The 18,473-nt window shown below is 32.9% G+C and overlaps 1 protein-coding gene across 2 annotated transcripts in view; it reads right to left on the bottom strand.

The window, feature by feature from the left end:
* Window positions 1-18,473, bottom strand: part of DGKB (diacylglycerol kinase beta) — a 601,974-nt gene that overhangs the window by 368,526 nt on the left and 214,975 nt on the right. For both annotated transcript variants that reach the window (XM_028525894.2, XM_036010554.1), the window contains 3 exons: window positions 14,548-14,664; window positions 7,468-7,541; window positions 2,842-2,916 (listed from right to left, as the gene is read on the bottom strand). In XM_028525894.2, the coding sequence (XP_028381695.1) occupies window positions 2,842-2,916; window positions 7,468-7,541; window positions 14,548-14,664 (266 nt within the window). The remainder of the gene's footprint in view (window positions 1-2,841; window positions 2,917-7,467; window positions 7,542-14,547; window positions 14,665-18,473) is intronic.

Raw genomic sequence — 18,473 nt, 5'->3', positions numbered from 1 at the left:
TTAGTGACCCAAGATTTGAGACTTACTTTTTTTTCCTGGTAACTGTAGAATCACTAGAAGAATAACTGAATAATTTGTTTGTGTGTGTGTGCTCATGCACACAACTTGACAATTAAGGGTTTTAATTAGTAGAATATTAAGGGTATTTTGGGTGCAATTATGATTTATGTGTATACCATAACCAATTCATTTTTTCATTAATTCTATCAGCAACCTCATAATTCAGTAAGCTTTATTCTGAATAATGAGTCAGAATACATTTCTATTGTTTATAGAAAAGTAAATATAATTAATAACATATTCAACTTCATAACTGATCAGAGATATGCAAATAAAAATGATAAGGACATGTTTTCATCTGTCATATTGTACAAAAATAGAAAGTGCTAAAGATAACCAATTTAAAGGAGATTGTGGAAAATAAGCATTATACACTGCTGCTGGGATTGTAACTTAGTATACACTTTTTATAGCACTTTGGCAGAAAGTTACACAGTTAAAAATGAAAATATTCTCAACCAAGCAATTCTACCTATGTTAACTTATTCAATGAAAATATTAAAATATGCTTTTAAAAAACATACATAAATTTAGGTATTAACTTAGCATAGTTGGGAGTAATTAAAAGTGCAAGCACTGTTAATGTTTAGCAATAATGCATTACCTAACAAAACTATGGAATATTGTTCAGCTCTTAAAAACAATGAAACTGATCAATATGTTCTGAATTCAATATTTATCATACTCTTTTGAATGTAGTAAAAGAAGTACTGCTAGTAATGTTAAAAATCTATCTGTATATGTATATGTTGTATATATGTGCATTATATGTACATGTGAATACATTATATACATACATTTTATGTTTACAGAAAAAGTTCTGAGAGTAGAGATACAAACAATTTACAGTGATAAACCCTGCAGACTGGTACAGCTTCTAATTAAAATCATACTAAAAATCCATTTAGCATGGATTTTTACAAGTATATATAATACTTTTATTTTTTAATACATTAAAGTAGAGGATGCTAGGAAGCCTAAAATTAAAAGGGTGAAAGGAAGCATGCAGTATATATTAGAGTAAATACAAAATAAATTGAGAAATGACTAAAATCCATGTTATTGGAGTATATTTACATAAAGCTAAAAAGTGGTCATGTTATTAGTAATTATTAATTAATAGCTATAAAGAGTACTGATAATAAATAACAATTGAGAATATATCATGTGATAATCATATTTTTATGTGCTTTATACACATTATCCTATTTAACTTAACTAGCCTGTAAGAGATCTTTTTCTCCTACAGAAAACACAACAAAGGCACAGGGAGGTGAAGTCATAAGCCTTGTAATTAGTAGAGCATCACATGTAACTATGAAACCCAGGCCAAGCCCTGGATCCATTTAGTCTGGGTGGAGCTACTGAGGTCTTGGAATGGCTAAACTTTTCAATGCAAAAGTTCTTAATCCTGCGCAGTAAGACCTACTTCTAAGTTTAGAGACTATTAAAAGAGAAGAAAAGAGCCATCTTGTCTGTGCTTGTTTGCTAATATCAAGACTTTACTTTTGTTTGGCTTTAACTGAACAGGGATTTCCTGCACGTGGCTCACCTACCCAATAATCTGATCATGATCCTTTAGACTCTGGAGTCTGGAGCTCCACAAAGGCATTGTTCTGAACTAAATTCCTGCGGTGAGCCTGCCTATTATAGCAAGTAGTTTCCACACATCAGTACCCTGTATTTGGAAACTGGCTTTGGACAGGAGGTAGCAAGGAATGAAAGGAAGTTGAATGTAATTATGGGAATCCGTGCTAATAATTCTACTTATATTTATTTAATATAAGTACACTGATATAAATTTTATTCTGAGCATTTCAAACAGTACAATTTCAATATTTCGTTTCTACTTTCTTTTTTTAAAGAGATTTTATTTTTTTAATTTTTTTTAAAGATTTTATTTACTTATTTTTAGAGAGGGAAGGGAGGGAGATAGAGAGAGAGAGAGAGAGAAACATCAATGTGCGGTTGCTGGGGGTTATGGCCTGCAACCCAAACATGTACCTGGCTGGGAATCGAACCTGGGACACTTTGGTTCCCAGCCCGCGCTCAATCCACTGAGCTACGCCAGCCAGGGCTGGTTTCTACTTTCATACATAACCTAGGAGACTTATTTTAATCATACTAACTTTTTTAAAAAAGAAGCTTTTGTAAGATTATATAGCTTCTCTCCACTCATTTGGTCTAGTGCTTATTCGCATGTTGAAAGAGAGAAGACAGGTCAGTGAGAGAAGATATTGATTAGTTAAGTAGGCCAAGTTAATGATGATTTCCTTCAGTGCAGTCTTGTCACATCAAAAGTATATGATTTATGTTAAAAATGTTTATTTTACTACACTTTACCTAGTAACAATAAGAATTGATACTCATATTTTAAAAGCAGTAAGTAAAAAATCATATTAAAATTCTGATTCTGTGTTAACTAGCCTTGTCTCTACTCTGTAGATTTATATTCTATATTTAATGAGGAGATTAGTTTTCAAACAGATGGTTTATAAGTTTAAGCATCCAACTAGTGTGTGTTTTCTATGTGTGTGTGATTATTATTATTAGCATTAGTATTAATGTTATTTCACAATATTTACAGGAGAGGAAAATCTGCTCCAAACGAGCTGTTTTGAAAACCAGCATCTGCATGGGTTTCTCTTATGTAGTTGACATTCCACGTTCCGTTGTATACTGATCTGCCTGCTATACTCAAAAAAACATTATTTTAGGTAGGTCAGGCTTGCTTACTTAATTAATGTTAATTAATGGCAATAATATTGTCCTTGGACTTACCCTGGCATTGGTCCATTTACAGCAAGACTGTAAACCTGACGAGGATTTAGTAGATATTGGAATTTTCTGTAAATTCTAGACAGATAAAAATATGGAAGAAAAGAATTTAGTGATAGAGTAACATTTTAAAATAAATAACACCCCTTAATATTTTAATTATATATGACTATAATTATATATATATTTGATAAATTTTACACTAATAATATTAGATATATAAAAACTTAATAGAAATTAATGGTTCCTTTGAGAAAAGAGGCCTAGTAGTCATTATAAAAGCAATATAGCTTATAAATGAGAAATAATGATATTTACCTTCTAAATATGCATATGCATTTAGAATATTATCCTGCTTTTAAATATTATTTAGCTAATTAGAAGAATTCAAATAAATATTTTGAAAATATCAGTATATAATTTCTTAAATATCTTTTTTGAACAGATCCTTGTGAAATGTATAAAATATTGAACCAACCTAATAGAGTTGAAAATTATCCCACATACAAAATCCAATTATGCACTTCATATGTATGCAAGCAAAGAAAGTGACCTCATCTGCCTAATTATGTCACATACACAGCCAACTTGATCAGCCAGCTCATAAAACTGCTAAACTGTTTCAATACCACATATTAAATAATTTACTTTTTTTTTTCTGAAAGAAATCAAGCTTTGTACAACAAATGCAACAGAAATTTTTCAAGCACATATGTAGCCAACAGGGCTGGAAGTCTTAGACAAAATAAAAGTGAAAGAATATGTTTAGATTTTTTATATTAATTTTATATACATGTAAAATATTACTATATATAAGGATGGGCCAAAATAGGTTAAAGGTGTTCATATGGAGAATACAAAATTAATAAATAATAATACAAGATTAAACTGTTTCATGTACTCACAACTGTAAACCTACTCTTGCCAAACCCCTGTATTTTACAAACACATTCCTGTAATGTTTACTAATAGAAACTGTCTAAATTAACTATGTACTATCTGCTTATATCCTCCCCACTCCCAAATCTACTCTACGGTAAACTTCACATTCTAAATCCTGATTAATCGGATTAACTAGTATATCGAGAAAGATGCTAGAATCATTCTCCTTTTTCCCAGGATCTGACCCTGATTGTGGACAAGCCTGTACCTTCTGAGTACTGTCTGTCTAGCTAGGCCATTCCACTGCTTTAATGCAAGGTTTCATGTTCTCTCACCAGTTCTGTAAAAACCATGCCTGCCTAACCCTTTTCTATACTGCTACTTTAGTACAGTGATGTGGTGAGCATGATGGACAGTTCCTATTAGAGTCAATTTCTTTGTAATATAAAATATTTTATAAGTCTCATCTTTTCCCTCCTTCCCCTTAAATTTTAACCTCTGTGATTATATCTTCTGGTCTTAACAAATACAACACACCATTTCACAAATCTTTCTTCTTCCACCTGGGAAACATTTACTTATATCAGAACCAACTCAAATGCTTATTGTTCTTCTCTAAAGCCATTTCAGTGTTAAGAAATAGGAAGCAAAATCTTAGACATAGTTTGTAGCAATATTTTATCAGATATATTTTCCCAGGCAAGAGAAAAAGGAAACAAATGGGAAGTATATCAAACTAAAAAGCTTTTCGACAGTAAAGGAAACCATCAACAAAATAAAAAGACAACCCACAGAATGGAAGAACATATTCACCAATATATCTGATAAAGGGTTAATATCAAAACTTTATAAAGAACTTACAAAACTCAACACCAAAAAAAAAAAAAAAACCAAACAAACAACCCAATTAAAAGTTGGGCAAAGGACCTAAATAGACAATACTCCAAAGAAGACATACAGATGGCCAATGTACATATGGAAAGATGCTCAACATAGTAACCATCAGAGAAATGCAAATTAAAATCACAATGAGATATCATCTAACACCTGTCAGAATGGCCTTCATCAGTAAATCAACAAACAAGTGCTAAGGGGATATAGAGAAAGGGAACCCTTTTGCACTGTCAGTGGGAACACAGACTGGTGCAGCCACTGTGAAAAGCAGTATGGAGATACCATGAAAAATGAAAAATGAATCTGTTTTTTGACACAGCAATTCTACTTCTGAGAATATATCTGAGGGCACCTAAAACACTAATTCAAAAGGACATAAGCACACCTATGTTCATCACAGCATTATTTATGATCACCAAGATACAGAAGCAGCCCAAGTGTCCATCAGTAGACGGGTGTATAAAATAACTATGGGACATTTACACAGTGGAATACTACTTGGCTAAAAAAAATGATGAAAGTTTTACCCTTTGTGACAGTGTGGATAGACCTGAAAACATCTTGCTAAGTGAAATAAGCCAGTAGAGAAAGACAAGTGCCATATGATTTCCCACAAATGTGGAATCTAATGAACAAACCGAACTAACCAACAAAGCAGAGACAGACTCATATCCAAAGAACAGGATGACACCTACGGTTGGGGGAGATTAGTGGGTGGAGCAATTGAGCAAAAAGGAAAAAGGACTCATGGACATGGACAACAGTGTGGTGAGTGCTCAGGAAAGCTGGGTATGAGAGGACTAAATGATAATGGGAAAAATGCAATAAAAACATTTTAAATAAATAAAAAAGAAATAGTTATCAAAACATTTCCATTTTAGCATTTATCATGTGGCAGTGCAATGTATCTGCCTGTGAGCCTGCTTCCCTGCAGGGTTTGTTTTAGGTCTTTTATTCCCAGTGCCTAGTAGACTTTGAATTCACTCAGGTATTATCTGAATGATGATACGTGAGTACTTTCTCAATTGTTGACTGGTACAGGACTCTTTGTATGAATATATAATTCTGTGATCCTTTTCTGCTTATCTAACATAACAAAATACACCACAAAAGTATTTTGAAGGGAAACCTTGCCCTGGCTGGCATAGATCAATGGATTGAATGCGGGCTTGCAATTCAAAGGGTCATCAGTTCAATTCCCAGTCTAGGGCACATGCCTGGGTTGAAGGCCAGGTCCCCAGTTGGGGGACAAGTGAGAGGCAACCACACATCAACGTTTCTATCTTTCTCTTTCCCTTCCCCTCTCTCTAAAAATAAATAAAATCTTTAAAAAGAAAACCTAGAACAGAATCTATCCTTTTAAATAAAAGATGCTTCTCTTTGCATTCAAAATAGGTCATTTTGAAAACATATTTACATTTTCTTTGAATTTGAATGATCCCTGATCATGTATAAAGTACAAAACATAAGTGAGTGTGGGTATAGAAGTATTCCAATATCCTCCAATACCCCTCTTAAGTTTAATTAATTAACTTAATTGCATTATTATATTGTACCTATACTTTTTTAATTTAAAGAAAACAATTTTTATGTACAGGAAAAGGGAAAGGCAGATAGATATTCAGTGAAGGGTACTGTACATGATCAATGTTATTTCAGTTTTAGGGAAATGGTTTTCACCTTTGAATTTTTTTTTTTTTTATTTTTCATTTTGACACTCAACTTGTGTCGAATTCTTAACATCAATTTAAGACTTCTGAATTTTTTTAAAGAATGTATGTTTTGTGAGTATAACTATAATATACACAGTAGACAGACTGTGAATTATAATGGGGGAAATAATTTTAGCATTATTATTTAATTACTGTTTTGATCTCTGTGAGGCAACTATCTCTTTAATAAAGCATTATACTTTTAATTATTAAGCCACTACTTACTGAAAATAATTTTGATCATGTTTAATAGAGTTAAAATACAACTGTATATTGATAAAAGGGAAAAACTTTTAAGGAGAAATAATATCTTTTTAGTTGAAAAATAAAGAACATTCCTTATTTCACTGAAATGCAGCTAGAAGTTAAATGGTAAGAAAGAGACTGCATTTATGGAAACATTTTAACTACATTATATGGTAAACCAAAAAGATAATTTCTGGTTTATTATCATGATGTTTGTGTTAGTGCTTTTATTTGATTACTGATTTTTGGTTAGGATTAGTAAAGACCTCTAGAAATTATTAAGGCAGGTACAACCACATTTTGTTTATGACTACCTTCTTTAGAAGGATATAAGATTTATTCCCCAATGTGATTTTCAGGCTTTTATTAAATATTATGATTTAATCATGAACTCCTTCCAAAAATGAAAATTTTATGTTGTAGATGAGACTATTGAGATACCTGATAATGCCTCATTATTATTCAAGTTAAATATATTGTTTTCTTTGGGAAATATGGCATCATGTTCTAATTGTATTCCTCGTCACTGGCTAATGATTTACCCAAAGTCACCCTATTGACCACTTAGAGAACGAATTTTATTTCTACATTATTTATGGAGGATGCTGTATGCAAAGCTCTTTGGTAAGGGCTAGGGGTAATAGGTAGGGTAGAGAGAATTCAAATAACTGATTTATGATAAAAATGTCTATAAAAGGGCATTATTACACTAAAATTTCAATTATAAAAATGAGAGATCAAACCAATATATTACATACACATGCTAGCATTATTTATCTCATATTAAAATATGTAAACTATGAGAAATAATGTTTGCAAGTAGTTTTACACAATTTTAGTGAATCTTTTCAAATAGATATGACATAGAAAATAAATAAGACTTGAAAAAACATACCTTTCTCCTTGCTTCCCGCCACTTTTGGGGTTTACGAAAACTAAAAGCGGATGGGTGCCAGGAACAGGAGTGATCTAAAAGAAAAGGTGGTTATGCAGACAAATTACTCATGTATATGACAAAGACCCCTTGTTACTTCTATACTATGAAATACCAATTAGCAAGTTCAAGAATATGGTTCTTTGTTGTTAAATGTAGATATCTACATACATAGATCTACATAGTAACCCTGTTAAACATGGTGAGATACATGTGTATATATGTGTGTATAAAATTCAAGATCTGTCTGGAAAAAGTCCAACCATTGTTAATGTAACAAGAACAGTTTGCGTGACATTGACGTAACCTGGCAGCCAAAGAGAGCAGACTGGAATGTGCATGCCTGAGCAATGATGACTTCATTGTACTGGTTAGTGGGGGCAGTAGATATCATTGAGTGAGCATGTGTACTGTGTGGCCATCACACTCAAAATGACTGAGTGAGTTGAGTAATAAATCTGCATCAAATTTTGCATTAAGCTTAAACATTTCTCTGCAGAAACTATTTGAATGATTCAGAAGGCCACAACTATGGGCAAATGGTGATTGGCAGCTTCATTATGACAATGCACCCATACATGCATCACATCTTGTGCAGAGTTTTTTTTGGCAAACCATCAAATCACCCAAGTGACTCAGCACCCTTACATCTCAAATTCGGCACTCTGCCACTTCTGGCTTTTCCCAAAACTAAAATCACCTTGAAAGGAAAGAGATTTCAGACCATCGATGAGATTCAGGAAAATGCGATGGGGCTGCTGATGGTGATTGGGAGAACTGTGTGAGGTCCCAAGGTGCCCGCTTTTAAGGAGACTGAGGCGCCATTGCCCTATGGTCAATGTTTCTTGTATCTTGTATCATCTTCAATAAATGTCTATAATCCAAAGGAGACCTCAGAATGTAACCTAATTTGCCAGCACCTTGACCTTGAACTTTCCAGCCTTTAGAACTGTGAGAAATAAATGTCTATTGTTTATGCCATCCACTCGATGGTATTTTGTTATAGCTTCCCAAGCTGATTAATACAGAAGTGTCCTATAGAAACTCATGACATGCTCTTTAAAAATGAAGAGGGAGAGCTCCTAGTCATCTTTCTCAAGATACCAGCATGGAATTTGATATTATGAGGACCAGCATCCCTCAGTGATCATGAGCTGAACCTGAACATGCACAGATGGAGGATGGAAAAGATAGTACCTGCCCTGACAAAAATGTGGAGCTAACTTATTAGCCCTACTTCTGAAAATCCTACGTATGTACTTCATTTACATGAGAAAAATTATGATTACCTTGTCTGAACCACTGTTATGTTTTCTTTGCTCCTTGTTTATTGCTGCTTCCCTGTTTAAATCTACTTAATCTAATTGTAATAGATTTGGAAAAAAAAAGACCCGTAGGGGAAAAGATTTGGATACAGATATAACCAGGCATAGAAACTTTATCTTTCATCAGACTTGTAAATATTTCCAATCCCTGAGTGAAGAACAACAGAAACTTGATATCAAAGTGTATGAATAGTTCCTATATTTCATTTCATCTTATATTGTAATTCCCATTACTGAATATGGGCATCATCATTTTCAGTTAATCCTTTTGTAACATAATAGTCTGAGGTAAGGAAAAATGTAGGTATTATTAGATGTGATATTTCAGTTAGTATAATCAGTACATCTGCTTCCAGATCTTGCTCTCAAGAGCTGTCTAAATCAGGTAAGAACTAACTTCTTACCTGAAGTTAAGAAGTTAGAGGAACTAACGTCTACAATTCAGAATTGAGTCAAAGGGAACTAATTTGCATTGTATTACAAATCACATATACTTAAAGGACTTAATTAGATTAAAGAAATACAAACAGTTTTCTTAGTTTCTGAAACTCAGTGTATCTGATTTCCATGAATAACATTGTATGGAAATAAAAATATAATATTTTTATTTGACTGTTATTTTTATTTTTTATATTTAAAAATAATGTCAAATATATGGAAAAGTTGCAAACACTATAGAATTTTTTTCTGAATAATTTCAGAGTAAGTTGCCAAAATGACATTTCATCATTTTTTATTACATTAGGATTGCCAACACACGGGAACATTTTCTTATGTAAATATAATGCTTCAAAATGAGAATAACATGATTCTGGACTTCTTTCTTTTGTTAGAATAGCCATTATTGAGACAATTGTTGAAGCTTGAATGGAATCAGGATTAGGTAACACTAATATATCAAATTTATGTTCAAGTTCACTAATTCTGTTTTGAACTAACTACATACATCTAATAGTCCTTAAAATGAAAAATTTTCAATTTCATGTTCATACAATAATTCCTTTTTTCCTTCAAGAAATTATTTTTTAAATGTTTATCTTTTTTCTTTTTATTGAATTTATTGGGGTGACACTGGTTAACAAAATTATACAGGTTTTAGGTGCACAGTTTTACAATACATTATCTGTGCACTGTATTGTGTATTCACCACCCCAAGTCAAGTCTCCTTCTGTCAGCATCTATCCCCCCCTAATACTCTCTACCTCCCCACCCCCTCTTCCTAAAAATCACCGCACTGTTGTCTGTGTCCATGAGGTTTCCCCTGCTTTTTACTTTTTGCTCAGTAATTCTGAAATCAGATGTACAACTCAACTATTTTGAACACTGAATTACTGCCATCCTAAAATATCATATTCGTTTTGTTAAAAATTTTGATAGAGAGGGGAAGACACAAACATGAATACATAAAAACTGGTTATTTTAAAACTATTTGTTACTAGAAGTAAATATTTATATATCCCTTGAAATAATTTACAGTGGAACAGTATATAAAATGTATGAAAGTCAAGTTGCTGTGTTCACATTGTAAAAAAACACCCTGAACCTGTTTTCAGTCTCACCCACCACTGGACTAGAGGCACCTCTATAGAACCCTGGGCTTCTCAAAACAGTTTTTTAAGACAAATTAAGATAGAGTAATACAGTATAATCCAGAAAATATTAGTAGCAGGATAGAGTATTCAAGAAAGATTTCATAGCATGTGTGGTACTTAAAAATCTCAAAGAATAATTATAAATGAGGTGGGAAGGGCATTCCTGAAGGAGAGAGTTCATACCAGATTATTGTCTATAGAGAATAGAGCTAATCAGATGAAATCTTACTCACATAAAGGGGCAATTTCTTATAGAAAATATTAAAGAACATGACTTTAGGGCCAGACTGATTTTGAATCCCTGTTCAACCTCTCCTCTCTACATAAACCCTTTCCCTTAATGATCTCATTTTAAATGACAGCTTTAATTTTCATTAAAATGCCTTTCACATCCAAATTCTTATCTGTCTGGTGCCCTAAACTGTAGATTCACACATCTGTCTGCTTACTTGACATTTTCATTTCGATATCAAATGTCAGAAGTTTCTCCTCAAACCTCTTTCACCCAGATCCTTCTTCGTCTTTTTGGCAACTAAGTCAAACATCTTTGGGGTGTCGCTGGCTTCTCACTTCTCATCTGGCCATCTTACATAAAATTATAGACAACCATGACGCTCTGTCCCAACACTGCTTCTTCATCTCAGTTTTCCCATATCACTTATAGGCTAGCACTTTAGAGGTATGGAGACAATAACTCACTTTAAAGCTTGTTGCAATACTGAAAATATAGAGTAATCATTCTGGACATAGAGAGGGAGTTAAAATGACACCGGAGAACTGATTGTGAAAGAATCTACAGGCTTGAGGAGCCCAAAGTGGGCAAATGATGATGGAAGGACACACAGACACACACACACACACACACACACACACACACACACACACAGATCAAAGAAAGGGAATTCGTTTTTATACATACACCATACAGTTGTGTACAGTACATACATGATGCAGTTTATCTTGTCGATTGTAAGAATGAAATACTGCAAATGACAAAGATCAGGGATAGGGAGAAACAGTTGAGATGGGAAAACACTGGTTTACTTTTAAGTGTAAAGACCCCTCTTTGCCTTGTGTTAAGGATATTACCAACTAGACTTTTTGTTTCTTAAGTCGTCCTTTCATTGGAAAAGTTTTCTCAAAGAATAATTAGAGACAAAGTAACTTTGGTTTAACACATTTTAAACAATTGTTCTCATTTTCTATTTATTCGTTCACATGTGGATAGTCATCTGTATTTTTATGTCTCCCTCATCCTAAGATATTGTAGCTCCAATGACGTTTGATCATATATATTAAGTGTAAACCTATGGTGTGCGCAGTGACAAAGACAGAGTGCCTAACCACCTCTATTTGAAGTCCCCTAGGACTCGGGTTAATTAATGAGACTCATCCTAAGGTTATACATGATCTATTACTTCCTCTAATTAGAAATAATAATCCTGATCATTATGCTGGTTAGCTGGAAAGAAGTAAGATGAATGTGCTTAACTATGATTAATAGTCTCCTGTAAGCAGTGGAGATCTCTTCTGTCACTGAGTTATATGCAAACTGGGAAGCAACTCAATGCTTTTTTATGATATATACTTTTAATGCTCCAAAAAATTAATTTTCTGGCAGCTCTTTATACCTTTCTGATTAAAAAAAAACATTGTATTATTTTAACTCCATTACCACAACAAAAATTAGTTATTTTTTCATTTTGCATGAAAAAGATAAGCAAGAATTTAATCTTTCACCTTTTTAAATATTTCCTCCAAAATTCTGTGAACACCTATGTGTATCATATTTCATTCCATTCTGCTGAGGTGAAACAAACTACTTTAGAGGATTATATACCAAATATTTAAAGTTCAAAGAGTTACAATGATGATGATTGCACGAAGTGATATTTATTCACCACTGTTTAGTAAGGGCTGATGATTGTCCTTTGCCTACTGTCAACTTTCCCTGACACTTTCATGCACCACACAAAGCATGAAAGTTACTGACTGGGGGGAGGAGAGATGAAACGCATCCACATAAAGGTTAACCATTGATTTAGTTGGAATAAGGTGGAATATTCTTATTTTTTTAACAAAAAGGAAAATTCAACTTACATACTGACACAGTTTAAAATATTATGCATGCACATTTAATTTTGCTGTAAAGTCTGAGTAAAGTGAGTTCTGATTATTCAAACCTTAAGTAACTGAGAGGAAAAAAATTATAATTCTAGTACATACATGATTTTTGTTTTTAAATGTGCAACAATATAAAAGTAAATAAAATAAAAAGGTGATCAGAAATTTAGCATTTATATATCTGTTAAAATTTCCTAACCAAGGAGGTAGTTCACCTTGAAGGTAAAACACAGAACCTGAGTCAGATGATCCTCATTCAGACCTTAGCTTTGCCCATGACTGACTGCAAGGCCCTGAAGATAAGTTCACTTTTGAATAGCAATATGCTACCTTGAACATAGTGAAGAATAAGGGTGATATTTACCATATGAATATGGAAGATAAGAACTAATATTTATCTCATATGTTTATAGGACAAATTCACTTAATATGCATAAAATAGTATTATAGTGCCTAGCAGAAACTATCTAACAAACAATGCATGTTTCCCTTTTACACTGAGAAGTGCCTACTCAAGTGTGAAACATACTTAAATTTTAAAATTTGGTTTCCCTGCCACTATTTTTATTGCAAGAACTCAGAGTGAGACAAGATACAAATTAATAAATATTTTGAATTGACATACTAAATGTACAAATATTGCTTTTTTCACTGTAATTTTTATAGGATCAATTAATTACATTGTATTTGCTATCAAATTTTGAATAGATGTTATATGTGGGACTTTAAATGAAATTTCTAAACACACAGATGACTTCCACAAAGTGTACATCCTATTTTCCTCTTACGATAATTAACTTTTATACTCCCTATCCAATGTAGTAATTTTATCATTCAGAATTTCCTTTTTTATTTGCATTTATAAATTCATTATTGATTTTCCATTTACAATGTGTTTTATTAGATCAAAACAAAGCAATAACCTGGATATCAATATTTTTAAATTAGTAAATTTTCAATGAGATATTTAAAATAATAAAGAAACTAGCATTTAGGCAACTACTGTGTGCTCTAAACTGTGCTTTCAAATGATGCCCTATGAAAGATATACTCCACTCCATAGTATCACAGATAAATAATAAATGAAACAACAGAAAGATACAATGTAGTGCCCATTGAATGCAAGTGTGTGACATATCTCTCTGTGTGGTAGATGGTTGGAAAGTTTGCCTGGAGAACATGAAACTCGGAGCATATTCTTAAGGAGACGAATCAGAAATCAGTGGAGAGAAATGTATGGTTAGGAAAACAAAAAAATAAGTTCACAATTTCATAGAGTAAGCCTTCACTGCTTGTTTTCATATTGGAGTGAGAAACAGGTAAAATAAAATATATTTAATTCAACCTACAGAATATTCTAAAAAATGGATGGAAAGATACCTTAGTACCTTATTTCTGATGTCAGAGACCCTGAGGGTAACTTAAAAGTTTTTAAAGTACTAAAAACATGATACTGAGTTACCTATTTTTACTTACATTAGAAATATTTTTGAGATTTCAATTTTGACTTAAAACTTTGGAAAATAAATATGATAATAAGTTCATTATTTTTATTATTTATTTAGAAACAAAAGTATCCAGATAAGTAGAGCTCATTTTATTCTTCCCAAAGACATATTTTGCCATGAAAATGACTCTCCAAATGGACACACTAATATGGAGAACATATACTGATGGACAAAAAATACATATATAAATAATAAATGTGCATTTAGTAATAAGTAACAATAATTTTAAAATCTTAGGATTGGCAGACCCCTTTCCAATTTGAATTTAAGCAAATGTAGCTTCATAAATGGTCCATCTAACCAGAATGCCACTCTGTCAATCAACTGCAATACTAATGTCTTCATAAAGTAATAAGGATTTTTCCAAAGTAATCTGCTGAGCTAATCTTCACATTAAATGAATGTGTTGACACCTTGGCATACACCCCCTCTAAGAGCACGGGAGTAACAAATAGGAAAACTACTAAAATTTACATTTTTAAAAAATCATACCTGCAGACCTTGCCCATCCACAGTAACTGAGTTGGCTCTCTGCATTTTGTTCTTGTCAGTCCCTTTGTTCGGCTGCTGGGAGCCACCCTTTTCCTTTTTCACTGTTGCTTGTCTTTCCTGTAAGGAAAAAGACCCCCCAAAACTCTTTTATAAAAATGTTGAACTGTTTTATTGAACAGGTCACCATACAGAAGAGTCTTATGGCTAATTTGGGCCCAAATTCTTCATGCATAATATGAAAGCTGTTGCTTTCAACTGGTTATATATATATATAACCATGTGTGTGTGTGTATATATATATATATATATATATATATATATATATATATATATATATATATATATGAGAGATGCATAATCAAACCATCCATTGAAAAATGGTATGAAAGAAAACCAACTTATATTATCCTTAGGGTCCAAATTATGACTCTAACTTTTGATAGAGTCAAAACTTATGACTCTAACTTGACTCTATCAAAAGTTATTAAGAATCACTGAAGCTAATTTTTTCATAAAAATGGTCAAGATAAATAATACAGGATTACAAATTAAATATTTGGTACTGAGTCCTAAAAAATAATGCGTACATAATAGGCAATATTAAAAATGAGTACCTGATGGAGCTTTAAGCTACTATAAAGCTACGGATGACATGAACCTTGAACCTCACATTCCATCCCAGCCAATCCCTTTGTTCCCCTTAATACACGAAGTTTGTTATAGTTGTCTGCTCCCTGTTTCTATGTCCTCTTCTCTCTCTCTTCAACTCAACCTGATAAATGTTATCATCATTAATTCACAAATCAAATACATTTAATACATTTGTGATGTATTAAAATCACCAATGACCTCACCATCACACCTGTTGCTCAGTCTTCCCCATCTGAACTTTCAAGCGGCACTGGACATAACTAATGTCTCCTCCCTTCTTGAAAGCTCACCACCCTGGGCATCCAGGACATAGCTTTCTCTTAGCCCTCTTCTTATTTCACCAACCGTGCCCTTGTGGTCTCTTTTGTTGGTTCCTCCTTCAGCTTCCTGGCCTTTAACACTTGACTTCTGCCATGGCCCTCTCATCTTTACCAGCTACACTCACACCCTAAGTGACTTCATTTAATTCAAGGCTTTCAATTTCAATTCTAGGATAAAGAACTCTAAATATTTCCTGTTTGGACTGCTCCCTTGAGCGTTGATACCTATAGTCAAATGCCCTTTCTAGCTGTCCACATGAGTATCTAAAATGTACATGAATCCCAAAACTATTTTAATTTTCAGCCTAGCCCCCTTGAAAATAAATTGCATTCTAGACAATAACTCCCCACCTCCATCATTATATTATATGAACCACCATAATGTTATCTGACTGAATAATATAGCTGTGACTGAATGGGTCCTTTTGATCCCAACTTTGGCTCCCTACACTCAGTTCTTGTACAACAGCCACACTCCTCCCTTCGCTCCCCTCCAGCTGCACCCACCTCCTCATTGTGCCATAATCACATTATGTTCTTCATTCAGGCTCTTACAGTCACTCTGCACTCTACTGGAAAGCTCCTATTTGTATATCCCTTGGGCTTGCTCCTCACTTACTTCACGTTTCTGGTCAAATGTCAGAACTGCTTCTCTATTCACTGCATCCTTCTTTTGTGAGTCTGTAATTTAATACCACCTCAAATGTCTGTTTAATTTGTTCAATACTGGTCTTCCTCTACTTTAATCAAAGCTTCATAAGAGAAAGGATAGAGAAATAGATGAGTTTTAACATTATAAAAACAAAAAAGGAAGTGTCTAAAGCATTATTTTGAGAAATAGTTTTGACCTTGTCTAGGCCGGGTATGAACAATTGCCCTGATCAATTAGCAGTGTTTTTCACGTGTGCTTAAATGCTCCAGTGCCACTTTCTCATCACTTACTTACTCAGATATTTATTTCTTAATTTCTGTGTGTGTCTTTTTAGAGGAAAATTTAACTTCCTGTAATCTTGGAAAATATTTTTAAGTAAACTTCAAAGTAAAACCGTATTAAAAATATATCAGGGACAGATGAATCAGAAAACTTCTTGAACAAAAATAAATGTTAATCAGGACAGTCCAACTACTTTGCAGTTTCAGGTGCAAAAAGTAAAATATATATATATATATATATATATATATATATATATATGCATATATATACATACATATATAGGTATGGCTGAAAATGGGTATATATTATATACACATATATAAAATATACATATATATTTGTATATATGACTAAGAACCAATGGTACCGTAGGATTTCTGAAATTCAAATTCTTTGGAAAATGATGTATTTACAGATAAACATAATTTCTGATAAAAATATCAACATTTTAAAAGATTGATCATGCTTTATAAGATTACAAATTATAATTTTGTCCATAAAAGTTGAGTATGATGCTTAGAAAGAATGAATTACAGGGTGAGACTTGGAATAAAAGAGCCTGAGATGAATCCCATCTCTGCTACTTAAAGATTATGTAACCTCAGAGAGCTTATCCTTTCTCAAAATGAAGGTAGTAATTAATACCTATTTCTCTAAGTATTTCAAGTTTAATAGAAAATGTATGAACTCCAAACACTGTGCCTGTATTAGAGTATGTGCTCAATAAATGAAACTTATTAGGAATAATATAAAATTAATTGGTTCTACCATAGGGGGGCATTCATTAATATTACCTTTATGAAAAGTGTCTTTATACTTACAAATATGGCACTAGTTACAGTAACATCTGTTTGAAGAACAAGCTCAGTATGAAAACCCATGGCTTGTATTAAAAGTTCAAAAATGAAATAAAGTTGGTGAGTATATGAAAAACTTCACCTTCAGTATTTTGTTTTTTTGGTTTGGGCCCTAAATCACAAAATAAATTTGTTATAATTAAGAAAATTTTGTTGTACCAGGTAAATTACCCCAGATATAAAAAGAGTTGGAAAATTATTGCTTTAATCAATAGAAATTATTCAAACACTGAAAAGAGCTACTCTAAGAAAACCATGAAAGAATATAGAACATATAACTACAAAATATAAAACACAGTTATTGATATTTAAGCATTTTCAAATATCAATCATTTGTGTTTGCTAGACAGACATTTTAAACATAGAATTCAATGTTTGGTGATCCTTGGACTCCACAAGTAGCAAACAGATTTTAACTAGGGAATATATTGTATTACAATTCCAAAGAATAATCACCATAATGAACACAGAAGAAAAGCTGAACAGACCATTCACAGAACACAGAAAGATGAAATAAATGAAATAAAAAGACCTCACTTTAAATATGTGCTCTAAAAAATATTTTTCTGTATCATGCTGATTCTCAGATGTTTTAGTATTTGTATGTGGCTGACAACTGCTTTCACAAAAGGTATGTTTACCACAAATCTTAAGCCTGCTGTTATCGATCATTCACAAACTACAAGCAGCAAGTGATGATTACCTCAAGCACAGGGTTTTCTTCTTTTTGTCCAATCTCAGCATGAGATACAGGCAGCAGCAAAGCACCGCCATTGGTACAAAGCCACAAAGAAGGGGAGGGGGATGCTCCACCGCCAACAGCATCTTTCAAAGGAATCCTGCCACTTGCTTTCTCTGCTATTTCACCAATTGCCTGAATGAAGACATAGTCCTTTTGGCCCCTAGGGCTAGGCCACAAGAATTTCCCAGAAACTCGAGAATTTTAAGCCAAGGTAACACTTGGATATTCTTAATATAAAAATCTCCCTGCAGCAAAAGTGTCACCATATTATTGGGACTTATGAGGGTTACCAGCTCTGAAAAACCAATTTATGGACAGCCGCAAAGCTATATCTTTGATAAGTGTGACCTTACTGTGGGATTTGACCATTTCTCTGCCCAGAGAAACTCATTCATTTCAAAAATGGCAAAGACTCTAAATCT

Source organism: Phyllostomus discolor, chromosome 10 (genome assembly GCF_004126475.2).
Source record: "Phyllostomus discolor isolate MPI-MPIP mPhyDis1 chromosome 10, mPhyDis1.pri.v3, whole genome shotgun sequence".
Classification (NCBI taxonomy): domain Eukaryota; kingdom Metazoa; phylum Chordata; class Mammalia; order Chiroptera; family Phyllostomidae; genus Phyllostomus; species Phyllostomus discolor.
The sequence above is the reverse complement of the archived record's forward strand: the minus strand, read 5'-3'. Positions and strand labels throughout refer to the sequence as shown.